The sequence below is a fragment of the Poecile atricapillus genome, chromosome 2, assembly GCF_030490865.1.
Source record: "Poecile atricapillus isolate bPoeAtr1 chromosome 2, bPoeAtr1.hap1, whole genome shotgun sequence".
Classification (NCBI taxonomy): Eukaryota; Metazoa; Chordata; class Aves; order Passeriformes; family Paridae; genus Poecile; species Poecile atricapillus.
The window spans coordinates 93,203,099-93,216,939 of NC_081250.1; the positions used below are offsets into that span (position 1 = coordinate 93,203,099).

General features: G+C 37.8%; 1 protein-coding gene across 3 annotated transcripts in view; it reads left to right on the plus strand.

Moving 5' to 3' along the window:
* ERP44 (endoplasmic reticulum protein 44) overlaps positions 1 to 13,841 on the plus strand; it is a 48,277-nt gene that overhangs the window by 4,875 nt on the left and 29,561 nt on the right. The window contains exon 1 of one of the 3 annotated variants that reach the window (XM_058831936.1): positions 1,975 to 2,121. The exons of the other annotated variants lie outside the window; for them this stretch is intronic. Coding sequence (XP_058687919.1) covers positions 1,990 to 2,121 — 132 coding nt within the window. The 5' untranslated portion in view covers positions 1,975 to 1,989. Of the gene's footprint in view, positions 1 to 1,974; positions 2,122 to 13,841 lie in introns of those variants that run through there. 3 annotated transcript variants of the gene reach the window in all.

The window sequence follows — 13,841 nt, forward strand, 5'->3', positions numbered from 1 at the left end:
TTTCTTTTTACATTGTTAAGGGTTATTCTGCAAAGTTATTGCTATACTTTAACACTTACTCAGAATGTTTTTTTCACTGCTGGTTGAGGATGCTGTGTTTTTCCAAACCAGCTGTAGCACTGTTTCCACATTTAATCATGCTTTGGTAAAAGTGCCTTACAAAAAGCAACAAGGCATACTCAAAAACAATTTTAGATTTTTTCCTATTTTTACATATGCTATTACTGAGAAACTGCTACCCTGACAATAGTCTTTATAGCTAGGAGCCAGCCGTTCATGCCATTAAAACATGTGCAAATTTCCAGTACTGTCTTCCAGACAAGCACCTGTGACTTGGAGCTTCTTCTAGGAGTGAACCAAACCTGGAAGCTCCTTCACATGCATGTACATAGACCTTTCAATGGTAGTGATCCACAAGATCTGCGCTTTGGGTGGCTGATAGGATGTAAATGTTGTCCTCTACAGTGGCACTAAGCAAAATACAAAGTGCAGTGCTCTGTGCCTTAAACTGTATAGTGGCTGGAATGGTAAAAGCAGCAAGGACAGAACATTCCACATAATTACCTAAAGGCAGGTGCTCTGGGCATACTTTCAGCAAATAACGTAATCATATGTGCAGCACAAGGTTTCTGCTGAACATAGTAAATGTCTGAACGCAGTAAATCTCCTTTTCTTCTGTTCTTATTATGTAAATGTTCTATGTTTCTTCCATCTCTTCTTTCTTGACCTATGTCTGGCTTTAGCAAGAGAGCTTTCATGGAGGGGGATATTGAGAGTCTCACTGTGTTTACCTGATAGGATCAAGCTGCAGAGTTCTGTTTTTTGATTGCCACTGGAAGTTTGATCATTTAAATTTTAAAGGACTTCTTAAAGTCATCTGGTATTACTCCCTGCTCAGTGCAAGAGTAACTTGGATGGAATTGCTCAATTTTTTTCCAGTTGTCTCACATAACTCCACGGATGGAGGTTCTGCAACTTCTCTGGTCACCTGTTTTGGTGTTGAATGGAAACTTTATTGCAAGTTTTCTTTGAAAAGTCTGTCTGGAGATGTGGATTGTGTACATTGTCTCATGTCCTGTCACTGCATCTCTGGGAAGAGTCTGGCTCTGTCTTCTCTATAACCTCTGATTAGGTTGCTGGTAACAGCAGTAATAGTTTTTCTTTGAGGCTGAACAAATGCAGCTGTCTCAGCCTCTCCTTGTATACTCTGATCTCCAGTCCCTACTCACCTTCGTAGCCATCTGCTGGGCTTCACTTCCATATGTTAATATCTTGTACAGGCGGTCCCAAAGCTGGGCAGAATCCTTCACATGTGCTCACACAAGTGCCAGATGAAAGAATCACTTCCCGTGGTCTGCTGGCTACACTTTTGATAACACAGCCCAGTGTGTGATTGTCTCTGCTGCAAGGTCATGCTGCTGACTCCTGTTCAACTTGCTCCCCAAGACCTTTTCTGTAAAGCTGTTTTCCATCTGGTTGGCTCTCAGCCTGTATAGGGCTATTCCAACAGAGATACAGGACTTTGGCTTTGTGGAACTTTGAAAGGTTTCTGTCAAGCCACTTCTCCAGCCATTTGAGGTGTCTCTGAATAGGGGATATTCCCTCTAGCTTATAAAGCACTTCACCCAGTTCCTGTGTCCTTGGGGAACGGCTGAGGAGGCACTCTGTTCCATCTCGCTGGTCATTACCACAGACAAATCTTATACTCAGTATTGGTCTGGAGTAACTTCCTTAGAGGCCACTTGGATGTGGTATCTTTGTTTATAGCCCTTTGAGCTCAGCAGTTCAGCTGCTGTGTCACTCACTTTATAGTTCACTTATTCAATTCATGCCTCAATAATTTAGGTCTAAGGATCCTTTGAGGTGCTGTGTTAGAAGCTTGCTAAAGTCAAGGCAAACAATGTCCAGTACTCTTTCCTTGTTTACAGAGCTAAATGTCTTGTCACAGAAAACAGATTGATTGACTTATTCCAAATATATGCTGGATGGATGTGGCTTCTGGAAAGAAAATTTGTTTCCATAATTCTCCTGGTGACCCAGGGAGAAAACATTTGGTCTGGTTCCGTGGCTCAGTGTATGTCCCAGTTGCTGAAGAGCTTTCTAACTTGGTCTTCTACTCATGTAACGTTTCTTTTCCCTGGAACTCTGCTATGGGCTCAGACCTCACCAGTATAAAATCGGCCAAAGACAATATTTAGTGTCTAAGCCTTTTCTGTGTACTTGGTCTCTCTGTCCCCTGCTAGCTGAGCAGCAGGCCTACAATTTTCTTACTCTTCCTCTCTTCCTTTTGTTGCCAGCCTTCCTTAACATCCCTCTCTCAACTCCAGCTGAGCTTGGACTGTTGCCAGCTCAAGCAGTGTTTCTCTCTTCCTATCAAGTATTTTTCTTACCTCTACCTTCTGCCTTCTGTCTGCTCCCTCTTTTTTTTTTTTTTCTTTTTTTTTTTTTTTTTTAACTCATCCAGAAATTCTGTGTTGACCCATGCAGGTCTTCTGCCATACCAGCTTTCTGCCCAGTAGAGTGGATTGGTTTTGAGCTCTGAAGGGATTCTCCTTGAAGGTCAGCAGGCTCTTGTGGGTTTCTTTTGGCTTTCAGAGCTGTGTTTTATGAGTGAACTGAATTAAGACCCAAGTGCCTTCAGTTCTTGTCACTTTATTCCATGGTCCTGTGAGGTACCATGGAATATACTTCTAGGTAAAAAATACATACTTCTAGGTAAAAAATAAATATTGTAGTAGATTATAGATGGGATTTAGTATGAGCCCCAGTCATATGTGTAAAAGTTGCATTAGCAGTGGCGATGAAATGAAACACAGGAGGTCCAAAGTCTTGTCTCCTGGAATATGTAAGTTTCCACATTTTATGTGGTGGAATCTCCCAGCTGCTTCACTTTGGGTCTAAAATGAAGGATATGTTAATTCACAGAGAAATTTCAGGTATATGGTTTACTACATTGTTTCAAAGCAAGATGCTTCTCTGTGGCTTCAATTTCTTTTAATGACTCAAACTTTGTATCCTAAATGATGTTCATGAAACAGGAACATGAGCAGACCATAGAAATGTAGAAATGAAGTATGGTCAATGACCTGGTTCCTTGGCATGTTTTTTGCAGCCAGCCGTCTTCTGTCTTGTTTGGCATCTGTGATTCTTGCCTGTTTCTTGTGTTTTTCATTGAGGTGCATCCAAAAAAAATATGAATGTCTGCAAGGACTTTTTGGGTTTTATTTTCATAGATTTGTGAAAAAGAGAGAAGAGCAGTCTAATCTCTGTTGTAAAATAACTGGCAGTAAAGCTTATATTTTGTCTCCAACTGGATTCCTGTGGCAATTGGGCATAAACACAGAGAGAACTTGTTCATTAGGAACTCTGCAAGGAAGTATTTTGAAAGGCAAGGAATAGGTGCCTGTTCCAATGGTCTGGAAAAAGCAAACAACAGCTGTGATAGTGTTTTTCTGTTTCCCATAGCTGTCGTGATTATGAAGTGATGATATAATTAACTTTCTCAAAAGCTGCACAAAGGGAAAGCTTTTCAGTGATGTATCCATATTTGTAATCCCAAGAAAAGCTTTTTGTTCCTTTAGTCAGTCTATCACTTCTGACTCTCATAATTTACTGAAATCCCCTTTCTTAACTTTGCTAGAAGCACTTAGCTTCTAGATGCTTTGCCAGTCATAAAAATTATGAATTTTCATAAACGTGAATATGAAAAAAACTTTTGTCCTTTTTTTTTCTTTCTCCCTTTTGAGTCAATTCACTTGGGATTTTGGACACAATAACTGAAAGACGAATTGGTTGCTTCACGAAGGTAATTAAGACAGTATGTGGTGCAGGGGGTGAATAGTTAGGGGTTCTTTCCTACTAATGATCCGTTAATTAGTGAAGGGAGCTCAGCAAGTGTTCAGGCCTCTCAGGAATTACCTTGGAATGGCATTTAAATCTGCTTTGGTTAAAAAGGTATAATTGAAGGGGGAGAGGCCTTTTTAGAATTTTTTTCTGTCAATATAGGCAAGCAGAATTTGCTAAACCAATGCAAATGTCTACATATAATTGGTGTTATATACATAATAAATATTTTTAAATAAGCCAGTAAATAGCTGTGATACCTCACTGAGGATTTTGGTAACAGTTTTGGTTGCAGCAGCCTTCCATGTTGTGAGCAGTAAGATAGCTGTATAAAGCTGGTTGACTGCAGAGCCAGGGTGTCCAAACCTTGCTCCCAGTTCAAGGACTGCACCATGTTAGTGTGTTCATACTATTTTTAGGACCAGTCTGGAATACTTGCTTGGATGTTTTTGTGGTAGTCAGCTTGAAGCTGGCAAGTTTAATGTTCCTTGAATCTCTGTATGATTTTCTTTTGTGCATTTCAAAATATCTGTGGCATGTGTCTTGTCCTCTGCATTTTTTATTCTTCTGTCCAGAGTTATCCAGGATAAATTGACTGCATATGTGCAGGACCTTAGCAGCTGTTTAGGGCAGAAAGAAAATAGGTCTTATAGTCTGAAATTAGTCTCTCATTCTTCAAGGTACCTGCAGCTGTGGTCCCAAAGGTGAATTTTTCTCTTCAGGTTCAGGAGGTAGCATTGCTTTAATCAGTGCTCTTCCCTAGAAGATAGGCAATGGATTAATTTTGTAAAAAAGGTATCTTTTTTTTTTTTTTTTTTTACCTCCTCATTTGAATTGGGAGATTTTTCCAATGCCAACTTGTAAATTAGAATGCAGCTGTGGAGTAGTATTTCTGTTACACAGACCCACCACTTATTTGGAAAGATCTTATCCGTTATCATATACCATTCGTATGTTATTTTAAGGTAGCAAATAATAAATTATCCCTAAAAATTGCTTTCTAGAGACAAGCTAATGGATGTCCCAAGAGCTTTAATATGCTATCATTAGCAGTTTGCATGTGTAGAGTGGAAGTTTGTGGAGTGTGCATCACAATTATGCCTGGAATGAAGAAAATAAAATTATCAAAGTAATGTAAGTTTTGATTATGTTTTAAGTGGATTTATTCTGCAGTTCTGAGTGTTAAGGGAATGCCATTGTATTTTAGAAAGCTTGTAATATTGAAATTCAGAGGTGTTCCTCATTTTGATTTCTCAGAAAAAGGAGGAGGAGCAACACGGCTGGACTGAATCTCTGTAGTTTCAGTGTATGGGCAAACTCTTCATACACCACAAATGGCTAAATCACAAGTTACTGTAGTTGTCTTTTGATAGCTGTAGAAACAAATCCTTAGCCTCTTGCTGCAGTATTAGGAGGTAATTTGAGGAAAAGTGGCATCTCAATCATGATGAAGGAAAAACAAAATCTGTAGCACAAGGAGAGTCATAGTGATAGTAGAAGTTATTAGTGCTGAAAGCTCTAGATCTGAGCTTAGTAAATGGAGTAGTTACATGTGGGTTCGTTGTGGTGGAGATTGCAGAGCTAAACATGACTATGTAATAGTAAAAGTGGAAGAGAGTCAGAATTTAACTATAGCTGCCAATTGCCACAGAATCATCCGTATGTTTACTGCTCTGCTCTGTTGTTTAGTTCTAACCATCATAACCTTCAGCATCAAATAAGGATGAGCTGAATCATGGTGGCTGTAATTCTGTGCTTTCAAAAGGATTTTGTTATTCAGAAGTACAAACAAGCAGCTGCATTAAGGTAAATGGTACAATTTAAACAGTGTTATCAGAGACTGGCTTGTCCACTTGTCTTCCCTTATGTTCTCCTTAGAGTGCAAGTTAAACCAGTATGTTTTGCATCCCTTTGGATGGACTAGGTGAGGAGAATGACCCAGCTGTATTTTTCATTTAAGTATTTTGTTTGTCTCTTTGTTGCTTTTACAACCTTTTTTTTCCCCTCTTAACCCAGGCTCAGCTGCATGGTTTAGAGCAGTGTCAGTCTAGTGTGGGTATTTTTCCTATGGAGGGCCAGTTGCTGTGTGTTTATGGTAGTCCTTATATTGGCATTTGAGCAGTTGGTTACAATAATTCATACCCACTCTTAAAACAAGTTCCAGCTGAAAGGTAAAACTGAAAAGGTTTGTCTTGGCCTAAAGTTCCCACCTTTCATGATAACGCAAAGATCTGGAGATGTTTTGGAGAAGGGTAAAAAATTTATTCAGTATTACAGCTACATTGTGTAATTAATAAAAAGCTAAGCATCTAGAAGCAAGTAGGTGTTGGAGTTGATAATTTCACTTTAAAAAAAAGTTGGATTTGTCTTATTGAAGAATAATGTCAATATGTAGTAAAGTTTGTCAAAATAGAAATTGTGTTTATTTTTATAGTGGTAGAATGTGTATAGGCAGCAGGGATAGAAAATTCAGTTATCCACTAATATGTTCAATCCTTCAAATTATTAAAAGCTAGCCATTATTCATGTGATATAAGAAATATGGTTTCTTATGGAAATGCTACTTTTGGTTTCTTCCTCTAAGATTATGCATTAAAGGAGAGATTCTGAATTCCATGGTCAATCCTCCCACAGAAAGACATAAAAATTTTTGTTTCATTTTAATGTGCCTTCTCACAACCTGTCCAGGAATGAACAAAACATAAATACATTTGTATTATTTAAGAAAAATAAAAGCTAATTTCTTGTTCTGTGATGGCCCAGTGTAAAAACTACAATAAAGGGCACAGGAAGGCCTGTAGATTATAATGAGTAACAGGACTAGTGTTTGGCTTTCCTAATGAAGAATGGGGTTAAAAGTACACAGTCTCTAACATCTAAACTGTCTCTAACAAATTTTTTGGTAGTGGGTTTTACATTTAATAGCAGTGGCCAAAATAGAGAACAGGGCCTTTTTCCTTGACTTAGCGAAAAGGGGCAGCAAGCTACTCCGCTCTGCCAGCCTTACCAAAGTCTTGACAAGACTGAACTGCCTTTTATTTCATATTGCTGGATCATGCTTTAAAAAGTTGAGGACCTTGAGGGTGCTGGCTTTCATACACAGCAACAGCTGCTTAATTTGTGCTAATCATTTTGGAGATTGCATTTGTATTTTATGTGTGTTACTCCTTCTTGAAAGTGTATCCTTGTGTTGTTGCCAAATAATCAGAGCAGTTGGCAAAAGGGAAAAGAAAGAGTTATTGGAACATGAGGTGTTTTTTCCTAAAAAGCTGCACAAATGTGACCTTTCTTTTTCAGGGGAATTCTAGCTGCTTGTTTACGAGAAGCAGCTTGGTAAACAAAATATCTAAAGATTCAGAGTTTTCAGTAGTTTCCTGGGGAGCTTAATTCATCGCTTTATATCTGTGAAACAGGCTTTAAGGTAGATTCCTATCTGTGAAGATGTGGGGCACTCTGAACATTACTCACAAATTAATACAGATGTTCAGACATCTGTTTACATCTTTTGAAGGTATATGGGCTACATTCTCTGTATGTGGATGTATAAGGCAAGGAAACCAGTGGATCATAACCCTGAATGGAGATTACTCTTTTCCCTAAAGGCCAAGAGAAATAACTGAATGTTACAAATAGTTCAGCTGGAAATATATTACAGGTCTTATCTCCGTGACATTTTTTTTGACACGCCTCGTGTCATTTTTTTGAGCTGTTGCTTAAACATTTCTATAAAAGACCATAATCCATAGGTTTGTGCCCAAAAACTTAAGCTTTAGAATTGTGTTTGGGTGCATAATTCTGCTACTAATAGCTTTGTGGAAAAAAATGCAATACATTGGACAACATGTTATGTTAATGATGTTTAATTCTCATCTCTGCAATGGACTTTCTGAATGAACATCTTGTGTCCTCTAATGATTGTTTGCAAACTATTGAGAGGTCAACTGACCCATTTTTCTGGAAATCCTTGGTGCTGTGGTATCAGGTCATTAAGAGATCTCTGCAGCTGTGAACCATTCCCTGTAAATGGGACAATCCTGCAACTCCTTTGCTTATGTGTGAAGTTCAGTTTTAGGAACCATTAGCTGTGAGTTCTTTTTCCTAATTTAGCGTGTCAAATCAATATAATTTGGATTTTCAAGGATAGCATTATGAATTGTGGATTCTTCTGTTTCCAGTATTTTCATTTGAAAATAAGTTCTTTTGTATTAATAAGATATACACTTACACCAAATATTCCTTTCACACACTTAAAATGGGAATATACAACAAGATATGTGGAGGACAAAAAATTTCATTATTTCTTTTTAATGTGGTAGTCTCTACTTAGCTCTGTGTAGTTTGGCTAAAACAGCATGAAAGTGAACTGTTTATTAAGGTTGAAGAAGTAAGTTTACTTTTCTAATTATATATTACCCATATTTCTGTTTAGTTAGATTTTTTTCTCTGTTCTTCTGAGCATTCGTAACTGCAATCTTTAAATCTTTTTTAAGTAGCTTATTTTGAGCATTTTTAATTTCTGTACTAAATTTAAGGTATGGCTTTTAAGTGAAAAATTATAAGAAAATTACTTTTTGTTACCCATTTAAAAATTGCTCTGAAAACTTGAATATAATTGAGAAGGGATCATTAGTTAATGTTTTGAACTAATAGATCTTTGTCTCATAGTCTTATAATGAAAGCAGCTTATGTTACCAATTAAAACCCTGCATATTCATCAGGGATGGCAGCAGTCAGTCTAAGTTATGAAAATGTTTGGGCACAGTCTGGAATCAAGTGGTGACAACTAAAAGTTGAACTGCTCTCATTGAGAGGGTGAATAATGTTCTTTTTTTATTTCCCCTCAGCGTTCTGTATTTACTGTTACCTCTCTCTGCTCTGAACTTTGTGGTTCATTACGGGGCTTCTGGGAATGCCGCCAGCAAGATGTTCCTGATTGATGGTTCTGAAGCCAAAATTCAGGGGCTCTTACAATGTCTTGCCAGCTTTGGCATTGCTGTCTTCTGGGACTGCTTTCAATTTGTATCATCCTACAGCACGCTGTAAACCCGTCTGCTTCCTGCTGTCCAGGCGTTTAATGCAGACCTCACAGCAGCAGCAGATCAGCAGAATGCATAAAAAAAGAGGTACTCAGGGACTGAGAGTCAGCAGCAGGGTCCTGGGGGGCTTGGACTTCAGGTAGTAACTTCAACATGTCAATCTGGATTAGGTGTGGGCTAGACTTGGTTGCCAAATGTAAAATGATTTTGTGTTAGAGGAGAGAGATGGTTTAGTTGTGTGCCTTTAGGAGTTCCCAGCAGGAGGAAAAGGTAAATGAAAAGTTTAGCAAGTGAAAATGAAGGCTGCTCTTGTTGATTGCCTTGCAGGTGTAATACTAATTAGAAATCATAATGCTCCATGAATACATTTTCTATATTCTACAGATAGTTTGCTTTGGAAATGAGGACCTCTGTTTCATTATGTGCATTAAAAAATAAAGGCACAAAGAACTAGAATGCAACAGACCTGGGTTCTTGTTTCCTTTTCTTGCAATTTTAAGGTTATGCACATTTAGACTTAAAATCTTCTGCAAGAAAGCGGCATGTTAAGTATAATAAACTTGAAAAGGAAATACCTTTAAAACTATAGGTCTTTCTTTCCTTTCCAGTTAGCAATTAAAGAAGTAACAACACTAACTGGTACTGGTAAAATGTTTATAAAAAGTTGATCTAAATCTCTTGAATAGACGAGCAGGCGTGTTAATTGGATGTGTGGAATGACAATTGAATAGCAATACTGTCAGCAGAAGGTGAGTCAAATTGTATGTGCTTTTAATTCCTCTTTGGAAAAGTGATGTGATGTCTAGCAGAGATTCAGTGTTGGGTATGAGTTTAATAGGTTCTGTCCAGGCATTTTGTTTTGTGTAAGGATACTTGTGTGGCTTTGCGGGGTGTGTTTGAGAGGATGATAGTGGCTTTTGAACAGTTCTTTGATGTCTTCCATTGGAAACAATCAGAATAAGTCTCAGCTGATTTGTAGTTATTCCTCAGAAGTGACTGCTACTGGCTCCCTAAGCTATTGGATAACTTCAAATGAGGACCAAAACTTGATCAGAAATACTAAGATTTCTGTGCTAATTAAACTTTCCAGTAAAGCATGACCTCTGTTATCTTCAGGAACTCCCAGGAACCTGAGCCATGATGTTCATGCTTTATTTGTCAGGACCAGAAGAGTGAAAATGTATGTCATTTCCTCTTCTTCCCTCCCCACCTATGAGATAAATTTTATCTTTGTGAACACATTGTTCAGTTCCTGATTTTTTTCCCCCCAGCAGTGTATTCTATAAGTGTGTAAAGCTTTCTGCATTTGCTTGTTTCAGTCTACATTTGTTTTGTCATTTTTCTGTAGTGTTAAATTATTGTGGGTAGATTATAAATATCCGAATCTAACTTGAGCAGCTTCATTCGAGTATTTCTCATATTCTACTCTATTTTAAAAAATCTTTTTATTTCATAGGTACTTAGTTTTACCTTCAGATTTTCAGTTTGAACATTTAAAAAATAGAAATGTAAAAAATACTTAATTTAGTCCAATGTAAGTGCAGAAACCTGAGTTGTTTTCAGATGTGCTTAAGTAACCAGTTTTCCTGTTGAATTATTTTTTCAAGATGCTTTCTTCAATGAGTTTGTAGATATCTTGTGATGCCAGTTTGAAATTTATTTTTTTTACTTCAGTTATAGATATGAACTATCATCCACATGTCCTACTATGAGCCAGTGGAATGTAAAGTTTGCATTTAAAAGTGAAATCTGAATACTTTTCTTAGCCAGCATATTTTTCAGAACTTATGTTCAATATCTGTTCTAAAGCGTATAGCTGATATTCAGAAATTACTTCCTCAAAAATATCTTGTTTTGTCTTCATGGCTATCAACCACAAGCCTCAATAAAGGTCAGAAAATATTCTCAAAACAGTGTGCCTTCTTAGAAATTTAAATACAAATTTGTATTCCTTCATGATAAATATTAATACTAATATCATAAAGCCTCTTGCATCCCATGGGACAGCAAGATTACTGGGTCAGAAGGAGGTGTTTTCTTCCTTACAGGCATTATACCTTAATGGAAGCTTCAGCTGGAGTGTGTCTTGCATATTTATTGACATTTCTTCAAGGAATGATTTTTTTTTCCCTGAGTCTGTCTACTTATTATTAGAAGTTTGGCACCCACAATTATTTAGTCAGTATAAAATGTTTGAGAACATGATTATGAATATATTTGACAAAACAGAAATTTTCATACTTCTAGTGAAAAAAGTATTTTAATTATCTCAGGTTTTGTGCAACTTTTGGGGAAATGTATTTTTAGTGTCAGTATTTTTCCACTTCTGTAATGTAAAGGGACAATAGGATATATGGTTAATTTGTTTTTCACCTTCAGTACATGAAGATGTTTGGAATATTTGTTTTGGTGTTAATGTCTTAGTACATGCAGCTTGCACATTTCCACAGTAAGAGTTAAGAAAGCAACCACAAAATTTATTTGTGCTATAAAGAAGTATTAGTTTTAATTTCTTTTTTCTGCATATAGCACAATCTAGAAGAGGATCTCATTGGTTAGTAAGTCCTGTGCTTTCATGGTGCAGTTGAATATTTGCATTGCAAGTTAAATGTATTTTAAGTGTATTGTGGCAATCTACAAATATGACTACAGTTCCTGATCCGTTGAAGTATATCTGCTAAGTAACAGAGCCTATTTCTCAACTGCAAATAATACGTTTATCTATGTTATGTTTAATTTATGTGTAATTTATCCTTTGAGATAAGATTTGTCTTGCTGCTGGGAAGTTATATTAGTAAAAGCCAAGAGGGTTTAACAAATTGTTATCTTACCCATTCAGTTTGTTTAGACAACATGAACTACTACTGCTGAGCTCCTGTGAAAACTGTTACACCAAGACCTAGTGTGGAAGCTCTTTTCAAGTGTGAATGGTGATGCAGAGCTTGTGTGCAGCAGCTGAAAAGTTCCTGCTTTCTAGAGGCTTGTGTGGATTTTTCTCTGTAAACAAACCTTGTCCAAGATTACAAATAAGTAACTCTGTGGTCTTCAGGGTGATCAGAGGCTCTTGAGGCCTTGCAGGGCAGCTGAAGCCTTTAGAACACTGAATCTGCAAAGTCACCTGCAGGAGGATCAGATGATGGCCAAGACAATTATTGTTGAAATATCCTATCCATTATTGTCTAGAGCAATGTTCCAACTCTTGTTAATTGTAGCTACTGCTTCAATTGTACATGTTAGGTCAAACTTAACATTTGCAACGAAGCAGCGTGTGTGTGTACAAACAAAACCTGTGCCAGCACATGCTGACCTGACCCATTACTCACTACAAACATAACTTCTACTACCAGAACCTCCCCCCAGCAACACCATGGAAGCTGTCATCCCATGCATCACCTAAGGGTTGATGGGGAGGTGTCTGCACTAATGGTTGCCATGAGCTGTTACTTCTCTGGGGATAATTTGGCCAGTGTGGATCCAGGTCCATACAGGTAGCTTCTCACTCCAAAGGCAGAGTCCTGCCTTCTTGCTACTCAGTAGTCAGCAGTGACAGCATCTGCAGAGGAACTCCCTGAACGCTAGCCTGCTGTAACTTGTGCATTGCATAGCTTGCTTAATCAGGTAATTTTTTTGGCAGATTGTGTTGTTACACTGCCTGTTTAATCTCTGGACTGCACAGCTCAGCCATTAGGTTTGTTTCTCTACAATCATCTTACAGCCACAGTTCAGACATCTGTCTCAGGCAGTTGAAGTGCCACAGGAAGACTGTTCAAACTCCACCATAAATCTTAGATTTGCATTTAAGAATGGTGTCTTGTTCAACTACCAAGAGAGAAGCACCGGTGCATATTTTATATTCCAACAGCTGATGTGTTTTCAGCCTGTAGTGTCAAAGTTATATGCTACCCAAGGGACTCCATATGGGAAATGCGAAAGGATCAGTATCTTTGCTGGGAAGTGATTAGTGGTCCACATTACTAATCTTTCTGATTAGTGGTCCACAAATCAGAAAGAATTGAAAATGATTGCTGCAAATATCAGCTGTATGCAATTTACAGTGATTGTTTCAGAACCATTGACAGTGTCTCTCTGTTGAAGTTTCCCACCATTTTTGAAGCTGATCTTAAAGCAGGGATCCAGTTTGGTGGGTTTTTTTCAATCAAATATTTCATATACACTTGTAATAAATGTTAGGAAATTTTGTGTGTGACATTATATGAGTCTTTTGATAAATTGTAAACAATGTCCAAGGCAGATATATCCTGGAGGCTTGTTCTTTATAGTCATGTCCTACTGTGGGTTCAGGATAGATCTCAGGCTCTTCCATAAGTGAGGAGTACATTGTATCACTGGTTCCTGCTATATAGCTGCTCTATATGTCTTTATTTAGATGGTCTTTATGCTTTTAGCTGTGTTTTTTCTTGGTGCCTCTTGAGCCATAGGCAGATTTTCTTTGCACCTCAAGGAGTAAATAAGTCTCTAGAAACATCAGTAGCATATATGTTGTGTCCTGCCAGATCTCAGTGTGGGCTGTCTGTGTGAATCTCTGGTCTCTCCCCAACTCCTTGACCTGTGCATTCCTGTCAGTTCTCTTCCAAAAACCTTCATTTTCCTTTCCTGTTACCTCTGTCAGCTAAGGAATCATACATCAATTAAAAATGTGAAGGTATCACAGCAGAGCATCTGGTCCAAGCCCTGACTGTGCTCAGAGAAGCGATGACTTTCTGACTGGCTTGCTCAGGATGGAAATGTTCATGTCCCAGACAAGAATGTATTATCCTACTCAAAAATTTTTATTTGCACACTTGTCTCTCTCAAAGCAAAAATAAATTGTAATTCACTGGTGCCTCTCTCACCTGGGATAGAACTCTACCTATTTCTTCCACTGCATTTTAGAAAAAAATATATGGGCCAGTTGCACTGAAAATGAGTGTCCTTCCATAAAACCGTGTATCACTATGAGAG